Source organism: Pleurodeles waltl, chromosome 10 (assembly GCF_031143425.1).
Source record: "Pleurodeles waltl isolate 20211129_DDA chromosome 10, aPleWal1.hap1.20221129, whole genome shotgun sequence".
NCBI lineage: Eukaryota > Metazoa > Chordata > Amphibia > Caudata > Salamandridae > Pleurodeles > Pleurodeles waltl.
Window position 1 is genome coordinate 54,174,051 of NC_090449.1, and position 11,664 is coordinate 54,185,714.

Consider the following 11,664-nt stretch of genomic DNA (forward strand, 5'->3'; position numbering starts at 1 on the left):
CACCCTGCTCTCAGACATTTCTCACTGCGGACTCAAGCACTGCTCTCCAAGCACTCAGACACCACTCTCCTTTCACAAATAGGTCTCACGCTGTGCTCAGAAAGAAGAAAGACCTCTGTTCCCTGTCAAATACTTGTGTTTTTCTCTATTTAAATTTGTGTTAATCTGGAAATATACATTAATAAAGTATTACCATTTCATCCCTAGACTAATTTCAAATGACTGCATTAAGCCTGTGTAAAACGGGGGCTCTCAAATTAAACAGACTCAAGTTACAAACAGGCAAAAAAAAACAAAGCAGACTTGTGATACTCTCCTTAAATCTAAGCTCTAATAAATTAAAACCAGACTATTACACCAAACAGTATAACTATATGAGGAGCATATCCAACAAGATAAAAATAAGGCCCAACTTAAGCGGAAAAAAGAAGGGTATTAGAAAATGTCACTCTCTGAAGGGTCACACCAAACGTTTGGCCTTCCCCCTCTTCTTTTCTTGACCTCGTTTTTGTTGGCTTTAGGACTCATAGCACTTTACCACTGCTAACCAGTGCTAAGGTGCATGTACTCTCACCTCTACACATGGTAACATTGGATCTTACCCAATTGGCATATTTAATTTGCTTATAAGTCCCTAGTAAAGTGCACTACATGTACCTATGGGCTGTAAAGTAAATGCTACTAATGGGTCTGCAGCACTGATTGTGCCACCTACTTAAGTAACCTCTTAACCAAGTCTCAGACCTGTCACTGCAGTGCCTGTGTGGTCATTTTTAAACTGCTGTGCTGATCTGCCAAGTTAAACCTCTTGCCAAGCCTAAATCTTCCATTTTAATACATATGTCACCCGTAAGGTAGGCCCTGGACAGCCCAAGGACAGGGTGCTCTATATTCAAAAAGTAGGGCATGTACGTTTTACATGTCCTAGTAGTGAAAAACTATTAAATTTGTTTTTTCATCACTTCAAGGCCTATCTCTCCCATAGGATAGCATTGGGAATACCTTACTACATTGTATCAGTGTAATTTCCAATTGGGAAGAGATGGGACCCCCAAGTTTGGTGTCTCTGGATTTACAATTTAAAATCACAACTTATCAAGTCGGATTTTAAATTGTAATTCTGGAAATGCAATTTCTAGAAGGTTCGCATTATCTTACTTTAACCATTTGGTGCCTTCTGCCTGTCTCCAATACACATCTGGGGTGGGGTGACAGCTGGACTTTGTGAATTCCTCCTAGACTGTCACATGCAAAGAGAGCTTAGGTGTGGCTGATGGGTGATCCTGGGCAGGATGGGAGGGAGGAGCTGACACTTACACCTGATTAGTAAGTATCCTGTCACCCACAAAGGGCACATACCCCTCTCTAGTGAGTCTGGAGCCAGGGCAGAAAGGGAGGACCTCTGTGCACTTCAAAGATCCTTTCTTGAAGTGCCCCCCTTGAAAAAAACAGCTGGATATAAGTACTGGAGCGCTAACACCACCAACTCATTACACTTCTGGACCTATGGATACTCTGCCAGGAAGAAATACTGTTGTGCTGCTAAATGACTTCTACTCTGCTGGACCCCTGCTTTGTTGTGCTGAACTGCTGCCTGCTACCCTCTTACCCGGGAGTGAGAAGGGCTGAACCTGCAGCTCTACAACCTAGAACCCAGAGTGACTCCAAGGACCAGCTGACTTGCCTTCTGTTTTCGGTAGTCTCAGGAATACCAAAGATTTCCACTCATCCTACTACAGCACCTGGACTTCACTTGCTGCAAGTCTTGCCCTGCCACGTGGTGACAATCCAGTTCCAGGCCCTCGGAAGTGGGTAAAATGTATTTCATCAACTAAAACCCATGCAACCATGTAGAGTAAGGGATTGGAGTGGTGTGAGGTTCAGCAACAGAGGCACTGCAAATATTAAAAGAGAATAACATTTGCAAAATATGTGTAGCTCAGAATAGCACAGGGTGTTCCATGCTGCTTCCAAACACACAACTGTATTCTGAAGTTTAAAGTTAATAAAGGAAAGGGAGAGTGCTGGACCTGGAAAATAGCAATAGATACTCCCTGACTGCCCTAACCTAAGACACTTGATCAAGGATTCCAGTAAGATAGGTATGCCTTCTGAAAGATCACACTGGTTTCCATTGAAGGTTTGATATTTTATACCTGTTAGCGAGCCTTCTCTAGACAGCCATACTGCTGATGGCTCAGGCACCTGGATAAACATACAAAATATAATAATAACCATAGCTTTGTGAAGGGCAAGCCGTCTTTTGTCTAAGCACACAACCTCTGCCCAATCAAAAGATGTATTTGTGGCTACCAACATGTAGGCTGAGTCAAAGTCATCCGCTGTAGTACTCCTGAAAACTGTTGTTTAGTTTGATCACATTAGGTTTGTTGACAGCTGAACTGTCAAGCCAGGCATAACAAATATGAAGCATACAAACTGGTGGATGGAGATCTTATTTTGTTGCATTACTCTAGATTTATCCAGCCAGGCAAGGCCACAAAAGGTGCATCACTCTTGTGCACCATTGTGTGGTGTAAGAGCGAAGCAACTCTTAGTTAAATATACTACTGAGTTCCATGTTATGGTGTGTGTTAGCAATAGGGGTAAGCCGATGTGAACTACCAAAGGTAAAACTTGTGACACGTTGCAGGTATGCAATTTCTTGTCAACAGAAAGCCCCACAATCATCCTGAATGACTGCCACACACACACACATGCACCCACTTACACACACAAATGTACACTGAGCAATTTACTGCCATTCATACACCACCACTGCCCTCATACTACCACTGCAACACACACATCACTGACACAAACACAACAAAAAGCACCACATACAGACATCAGCAAAGAGATTATATACACCCAAAATGGTCCAGATGTATTGGCTTGGCCACTGCTTGTTTGCAACGGTACGAAGAATTCCTAACCAAAGACCATCAGCCTTCCAGAAAGCAACCACACTGGATCCAAACCCAAGGAACAGCAATGTTCCTTTAATCAAAGTAGCTTAGGTAGATATCGTAGAAAATTACATTTATCATAAAGTGGCCTAATGCATAGTTTCATCCCATTTCCTTTTGGATACTGCCTTAATATGTGTGACAATGATGCTTTTGGCACCAATTTAATTCAACTGAATGGCCTGCAGGTTCGCCAGGTCAGGGGAGGCTAAGGTCTTAGGTCCCCTGGTAGAGGACCATCCACCAAACCTGGACATCTCAGACTGCCTGATAGGGATCTCTGTTCTATCAGGGGGCCTGCTGATTTAATGGATTCATTGAAGGCATTGAACCTTTGGTGAGAAGGTCCCAGATGTGATGCACCCACCTGGTAAAATATCTATGAAGGAACAAAGAAGAGAATATGTTCTTGCATACGAAATAGCAGTGACCTTGTTGATCCTTTGGTGGACGGACTGGTAAGTCAACCCAAACTCAAATGTTCCCCACCATGAAATACCATTAGAAGTCTATGGGTTTGGTGAAATGATATATCTGACATTTATGGCAGATGTACCAATCTTCTAAACTCTAAATTAACCCCTTTGTGATGTCAAATATTTTGTTACTGGCAGAGGATTGATAGCTGCCCACCATGTCTTAGTTGACAATCTTTTACCTAGACTAAGGGCCTGATGCACAAAGGTAAACTTACCCTTTTGGGAGAGTGTACTTTTTTGTATTCCAAGCTACAAGTTATTTGTAAGTTTAACACTGCTGAGACTCTGCACTCAGGCAGAATATTCCTCACATAAAAAAAGTCCTGCCCTACCCTTTTAAGTGTGGCATTCTCCACCCAGACTGTTTCCCGGATTCTGCAGCCGTAAACTTTTAGTTTAATAAAAGGAGGTAGTTGACCAATTTTCTAGGTCATTTGTCACGTACAATTGATTCATATGAACAACCCAAATGACCATACAGGTTAGTGCATGCATTTAGGGAAGTATTAGCTTAAAAAGATATATATCATGAAAGTTGAAGTCATATTTGAGATCAATGACATACACGCCATGGTGTACTCAAGAGCGTTTCTTAAATGGAATCTGAATTTTTGTGTGAAGCCACTGTAAGTCTTGAATTGGCGTCCACCTTGCGCATGACTCTGGAGTCAGAACAAAACAGGCCATTCTTCAATTTTTTCTTTCTTAGTAAATCATATCATGTCTCTGAGCAATGAATTCTTGTCAAAATACAAGACTCTTTTAACATGATTTAATAAGCATGTGTACCATTATAGTAAAGAAGTTTAAAGTACCAAGACCTATTAAGGTTTTATAAAGTGTTCTGTGGTGGTAGCTTGAAATCCATTTTACTAAAACGTTTTTGACATGGTCTCAGACTCACTCCTGAAGTTCACATTTGATCTGAAAGAACACATAATAGAACAACCGATACAAGAGATGAAAACTGTATAATCATCAATTCTTCAGTACATCTATATATGGCATACCAGCTAGTACCTGGATCTGTCCTATCTAAAAGTTGATGTTGGTGTCCTCATCCTACATATTGTCCTTAGTCACATCCAGATATTGGTGTATTTTATCATGATCACTCTGTCTAGTTCAATATGACCATGATTATGAGGTGGACAGTACTGGCGAAAGGTAAATTTGCAGGCAAGTTTACCACAACCAAGTAGTGAATCTGTTGCTTCTACCTTCAACTTACAAGTTAAACCTCACATAAGGCTTTACCACCTGTGACTAATTGTTCTGGTCTTAAAATCACATGGAATTCTCAATTCTGTGGGTTAATTCCTTTCCTGCAAGAAAGTGGTACATGAATGAGGGGTCCTCTGGTGAGATGGCGGCTGAGAGAGGAGGTAGAAGCAGTAGGGGAGGAAGTGGGAGGTTATTCCTTGCAGGTGGAGCATTGTATGCTCTCACCTTCTGAAAAAATTGGGACTAAGCTATTGCAGCAGTTAAAGAATCATGCTAAATGTTCCAGCAGCAATTACCGGCTGGCAAAATTGTGCCTGGTTCTCCCACACTTGCAAAACTGTGTGTAAAATTCTACCAGTTCAGAACCAAACGGAGCAAAATTCAATGCGGTTATTTCACACCTCCTGATTCGGAACCAGGCACTGGTATGCAAAAGAAAATCCAGATTTTCTTGACCCATCTTCCATCTCATATGTTACCTGCTACATTTCTGATGGAAGCGTTATGGTGCTTTCAATAAACAAATAAATAAATAACTAAGAAATTGGGAAAGAAGTGAGAAAATTATTAAAAACTACATTTCTCCTTGGAAAATGGAAACCAAGAAGCAGAAGTAATGGAAAAACAAATTGTTTACAATGGTTGTAGACTTTTTCAAAAGCAAAATAAAAGTGTTAATTTTTAAACCAGGTCTTCTCTGTGTCTATACCGGATCCCAAAAATGTGAGAAATGGTGGATTAATTTGCAAGTGGAAGAACTAAGGCCCTCATTGCAAATGAATGGAAGAGAATTATTGTGAAATTTCACCCCACCCACTCACAAGGGGGCCAGTGTTCTTCCACCCAAGTGCCCCAGGAGCAGGAACATCGGATTTATTTTTGCCAACCGGAAAAATGACAGATGAAATGCTTGAGGCTTTGTCTGCAACTATATTTAAGCCTGTGTCTCCAACCCCTTTTCAGCAAGAGGGGGAGCACACGTGTTACCGTCCCAGCGACCCTTTTTCCCATCCATCTACTCCCTCCGTCCCACTCTCAAACCACATACACCTAGGGTGACCATCCGTCCGTAAATTTCACGGACTGCCCGTAATTTGGGCCTGGCGTCCGTTGTCCGTGATGAAAGGCTTAACGGACTGCATTTGTCCGTAATTTTAGCCTTTCACCAAAAGGACAAGGGAACGTAGAGCGAAATTACGGGCAGATTAGTTTCCCTAGCAGGTTTCAAAGGCAGGGAGTCTCGTGTGCTCTGAGGGAGGGAGGGGCAGACAGATAAGAAACAGACCCTCTTGCTAGGGTGTCTCCTTCCCTAAAGACATGCAAATGTGGGCAACTGGTAAATCTGAAAATGCAAAGGGGCTTGAAAACCTGCATTGACTTGAAGTACTGGGTTTTTCAGAACCCAGTGGTGCCAGGGAACACACCCTAAGACTTCGAGTCGTTCCTGTTTCAGACTACAGAAACACAGAGTCTTCTTGGTGAAGTCAAAGATCTTGTTTATTGGCTGCAGCCAGTAACAGGTATCCTAGAAGTACAACACGGTGTATATTCTCAGGAGACTGCTCTCCTTGCAAAGCTAACCTTCTCTTTTATACAAAATATTATGCTTTAGGCAAACATTCCTTATTTTACAGTTGACCATTCACATATTTTCACTACAAAGAAATAGCAGGGTTATGATGACAAGCCATATTTCAGTTTGTCCAGCCCTCAATCAATTACCCGGCAAGGCTCAGTACTTTCATCAGATATCGACGGACCCCCAATATAAACAGGCACCTCCTCCTTGTAAAGCAAGTCATAAAGAAAGAAAACAGGGACAGGTGTGTGTAAGATTAGGCATGGTTTGTGTGTGATTAAAGGTTTTATGATGTGTTGTGCCTTGATACTAATCTCATTCGGCCACTGGGAAAGAAAACTGGCCGAACAGGTTTGGCTTCAGGCAGTGGAGTCAGCTTGCCCAGGTCACAGAGGAGTCAGCAAAGATGTACGTGTCCTTCAGACTCGTTTTCGGCATTAGTCATTGGCCTATGTGAGGACAATCACAAAATGGCTGTCGTTTAAATGGAACCTCAGAGTTTCAGGACGGAAACTCTGATATTCAGGTGATTTCGTCATCTCAATATGAATACAATGCTTGTGCATACTATTCTAATCATTCTCGGTCTGCTGATACCAAAATCGTTGTGATATGACGATGTTTATAACACGGGTCCAGAATTTTTCAGTACCACAGACTTTGGTAAAAGAAGTCACTTGAAGTGTTCTGGTGGCAAAGATATTTATTTTAGAGAGGAACTGTAATGGTGTTCCAAGATGAGCTGTGGAGTGTGTGGTTTTAATGGAGTGTTATAACATTGTTTAGTACTAGGTATACACTGTATATTATTCAAATCTGTATTTGAGAAGCTCTTTTTTTTATTTAACCGAAATGTATTTGTGAATTTTGTAGCAGCCTTTATTATGATGTAATTGTATTTTTCACATTTCTTTCAGGACCTCGGTAACTCATAGTACTAACTAACATTGGCAAAGCCAATAGATCTCGTCTACGAAAGAGTTATTGTCTTTGCTAATGTGTTTTAGCCATTAGCCATGTTCTACACCAGAGTAGCTGCTGTTCAGCATGGCTTAATGTTAGTGGCATAGTTGTGTGGAGTGGAGTAGAGTGGCATAGGAGCAGTGGCGTAGAGCCCAGTGGTGCAAAGTACAGTGCAGTGGGGTGCAGTACAGTTGTTTAAGTGCGTTAGCGTAGAGTGCAGTGGTTTAGAGTGCAGTGGCATGGAATGGCATGGGACAGAGTAGGGTGGCATAGAGTGCAGTGGCATACAATAGAGTGGCAGAGAGAGCAGTAGTGTAGAGTGGTGCAGTGGCATGGATTGCAGAGTAGACTACACCTGAATGTAGCACACCAGGAGGCAATCACAAAAAGACCACAGTGAATAAATAGTGCTATGTTCAAAAAGAGCAAATAAATGCACTGACAACATAGTGAGGCATGGCCTCTCCTGCGTGTGTCTGTAAAACTGACGTTTGTTCTTGAATTTTTGTCCTGAATTTTGACCCTTTGTCCTGAATTTTTGTCCTGAATTTGGACCCTTTGTCCTGAATTTATTACAGTCCTGTCCAGAATTTGCCTCAATGCCAGGTGGTCACCCTACATACACCACCTCCTTAGAGCAGGTGTTTAATAGAAGCATTAAATGCCAAGGTATTCAGAATTCCATGCATTTTTATCTGCGATACACCCAATTCTGCATTCAATGCCGCCAACTGCAAGATTCCATTAATTATGGGTGCGGATTTTGCACAGCACCAGTAGGTAGGATCTAAGTTGAAGGTTGTTATAGAAAACCCCATTTTTATTGCCTTGTAATCACCTGAAACTTCCACAATTGATTATCTTCAGTGACTTTTTGAACTGAACAACCACTGCCTGGAGAGAGTTTTACCCTCTTTGAGGTTATGAAAAAGTAAGCATTAATTTACCCACCATGCAGACAAAAACCATACTTTTAAACCAAATTGTTCATATTTATTTTTATCTTCTAGGTAGGAAGTAAAATCTCAGCTGCCCCAAACCTGAAGAACAAAACATGCTTAAGGAAATAAGGAATGAAACCGACATCACAGAATTTTTCCTACTGGGATTGGCTGATCTCCTGCGTATGAAGTTTCTCTTCATCCCTCTATTCCTTGTGGTTTTTTTGATGACGTTGTCTGGGAACTGCATGATCATTTTGGCAGTCAGCCTTGAATCTCGCTTGCACACGCCTATGTACTTTTTCATTAGCAATTTGTCATTCTTAGACATCTGCTACACTTCTGTCACTGTCCCCAACATACTGGTGAGCACGGCAGTGTCAAAGAACACAGTCTCCTTTTGGGGATGCATGGCACAGGTCTACTTTTTCACAGGGTTTGCCACAACAGAGTGCCTCCTACTGGCTGCCATGGCGTGTGACCGCTATGTGGCCATTTGTATCCCTCTGCGCTACTTTACAATTATTAACAAGGCTGTTTGCCTCCAGCTGGCGGGGTACGCCTGGCTATGTGGTGTGGCCAACGGTGTGGTGCAGACTGTGTTCACATCTCGTTTGGCCCTTTGCGGCCACAATGAAATTGACCGAATGTACTGCGAGGTGCAACCTCTGGTGAAGCTGTCCTGTAGTGACACCTATGTCAATGACGCCTTAGCTACTACATCTGCTGCTGTCTTTGGGGTCAGTTGCTTGGTCTTCATACTCATCTCATACCTTTTCATCATCTCTGCCATCCTGCGAATACCCACTAAAGATGGGCAGCACCGCGCCTTCTCCACCTGCGCCTCCCACATAACTGTGGTAGTTCTGTACTACGGGGCCCTGATCTTCATGTACTTGCTTCCCCCCTCAGAGACCACCAAGAAGGTAGATAGCATTGTTTCAATTATATACTCCATACTGACGCCTTTTCTTAACCCCATCATCTACAGCCTGAGGAACCAGGAAATGAAATGTGCTATGAAGAAAGTTGTCCACTGTGGCAAAGTTGGGACCTGCTAATCAGGAAGTGTGATGTAGTCGACATCATGGTGCCACTGTGCCTGAAACAATGACGAAAGCTGGTATCATTTATTTTTCTGGGTTCTATTTTATTTTCTGGTGCTGAGAGACAAATCTTAAAGAGTGACTTTTCATTAGAGCCACACAAACTCCAAACATTGCATTGCCTGGGTATTAACAAAGTACAACATGTGAGTCCTAGTTAGGCGTCAGAGGCAGGTGCGATGCTTGTTGACCCGGGGGAGGTTTCACCTGGAATAATTCCATGGCCACACTGACAAAAACACACAACTCTCTTTCCTAAGTTTTGAAGGCCTTGGAAAATGTTGATTAGCTTGAAAAATATTGTGTTTCAAGTACCCTTAACAATCTGCCCTTCTCTCTCGTTCCAATGTGCCGCTTCCCACATTGTGTGTTTCAACACGATTTCCCAGGTTGATTGTTTGGAAATCTGAAGCTCACGCCCAAACTATGCCCCAAGTCAGAGATCCTCATCGGATTGTCAGGATAAACAACGGCTGTGAGAATGCTTTATACTAAGATTAATTACACATACGCTAGAGGATTTGCTGGAATGGCATGAGATGTGGGACCTACTCCTGCAAGGCTTAGGGCAAAAGATTAATCTCCGTACAAAACCTTGGATTTTGGGGGTCATTTTGACCTCAGTGGTCTTTTTTGAAGACCGCCGAGGGACCGCCGTGCGGAAGACCGCCATTGGTGGCGGTTTGCCGCTCGGCCTATTATGACCGTTGGCAGCTCTCCGTCCTTTTACGGATGGAGAGCCACCAACAGCCATACTGGCGGGAGGCGGGGAAGTGGAGGTTGCTCCACCTCCACCGCCATGCCAACAGAACACCGCTCAGCGAATCACGTCCTGTGATTCACCGTGGCGGTGTTCTGTTGGCGGTGTTGTGTCGGCAGAGCTGCCCCCATGGCTCCCGTCCCCTCCCGGACGATCGTCCGACCAGGTAAGTCGATCTTCCGTGAGGGGAGGGGGTGGGGGAGTGTTGTGTGGGTGCCTGGGGGTGTGCATGTGTGTATGTAGAGGGGGTGTGTGAGTGCGTGTATGCCTGTGGCGGTGTTGTGTGCATGGGAATGAATGCGTGTCTGTCTGTGGGTATGTCTGTCTGGATGTGTGCGTGTATGTTTGAATGTGGTTGTGCGTGTATGACTGTGTGTGTGGCTGTTGGCATGTATGTCGGCGTGTGTAAGTATGTAGGTGGTGCCTGCGTGTCGTGTGGGTATGGGTGAAGTGATGTTGCGGGTCGGGGTGGGGAGGGGGGCCCTGCCACCTTTGGGGGTTGGCAGGGGTGGTGAGGGGGTAGGGGAGGGAGTCGGGTGGGGAGTGGGGAGACCCCTATCAGTGCCAGGGAATGTATTCCCTGGCACTGATAGTGCTTACTGCCATGGATTTCATGGCGGTTCAAACCGCTGGAAATCCACGGCGGTAAGCCAGGTCCAAATACCGCCAACGGTATAGTGACGGCCACCGGGCTGGAGACCCAGGTCTCCAGCCCGGCGGTCGTCTCCCCCCTGGCGGCGGAACGGAGAACCGGCGGATGACCATGGCGGTAACCGCCATGGTCATAATTCCACAGAGTGAGACTGCCAGCCGGTTCTCCGCCTTCCGCCAGGGTTGTAATGACCCCCTTTATCTGCTATGGTGTATGTTGGTCTTACTGTGTTTCCAAAGTTCATGTTCATAGTCCCACACCACCCTGTAATGTGCCCCTGCATAAGAACTGTCTGTCGCTTCTCAATGTTTCGTAATGAATCACAGTATAATAAAAAAAGGAATAATTACACTTACATTTATCTGATGCCACAAAAGGACAGAAACAAGTATCAGAAAAATCTAAAATCATTGTAAAGCACTGAATTATCATTTTCAGAACATTCCAAACCCAGTTGCGGCTCGCACGATGCAGAACGGGCAGGGTGGCGCACTGGGGGATTAAGAAGGGGGTAGGGGGTGGATTAAGTTTAAATTTGTAAAATAATAATTTTAAAAAACTCCTCTCCCACGCGCTGCTCCATCCACTCCTCCCGCTCCTCTGCAGGCACAGGCTCCCAGCCTGCCCTGCGCCAATCTTGACGCTGCTCAGAGGAGCATCAGTATTGGCTGGGAGCCCTCAGCCAGGGTGCTCCCAGGCAGACTGGGAGCCTGTGCAGGCTCTCTCCAGTCCAGCAACTGTGTTGCTTGTCTGGAGAGAACCCTGTCTGCATGTGTGTTTGTCCGGCCCAAGATGGCCGATCAAACACACATGCGCTCTGAGGGGAAGTGCTGAGCAATACCCCTCATTGCTCTTCACCCCCACGGCCCCACCCCTTTTCCCCAGCCGCCGCCCACATGGAGGAGCCACCCCTGTCCAAATCCTGTTCTGCTTTTAGGTGTTAAACTGGTTCAAATGAGATGAAACATGTTTAGTCAAGAGCGCATGACTG

At 44.4% G+C, this 11,664-nt stretch overlaps 1 protein-coding gene across 1 annotated transcript; it reads left to right on the plus strand.

Moving 5' to 3' along the window:
• Positions 1–8,268: 8,268 nt before the first annotated feature.
• On the plus strand, positions 8,269–9,216 carry LOC138262370 (olfactory receptor 5V1-like). The gene has a single exon (XM_069212267.1). It carries the CDS (start codon positions 8,269–8,271, stop codon positions 9,214–9,216), a length of 948 nt encoding a protein of 315 aa, XP_069068368.1.
• The last annotated feature ends 2,448 nt before the right edge of the window (positions 9,217–11,664 follow it).

Coding starts and splice junctions, on each gene's coding strand:
- LOC138262370 (XM_069212267.1), top strand. CDS start 8,269: ATGCTTAAGGAAATAAGGAATGAAACCGACATCACAGAATTTTTCCTA.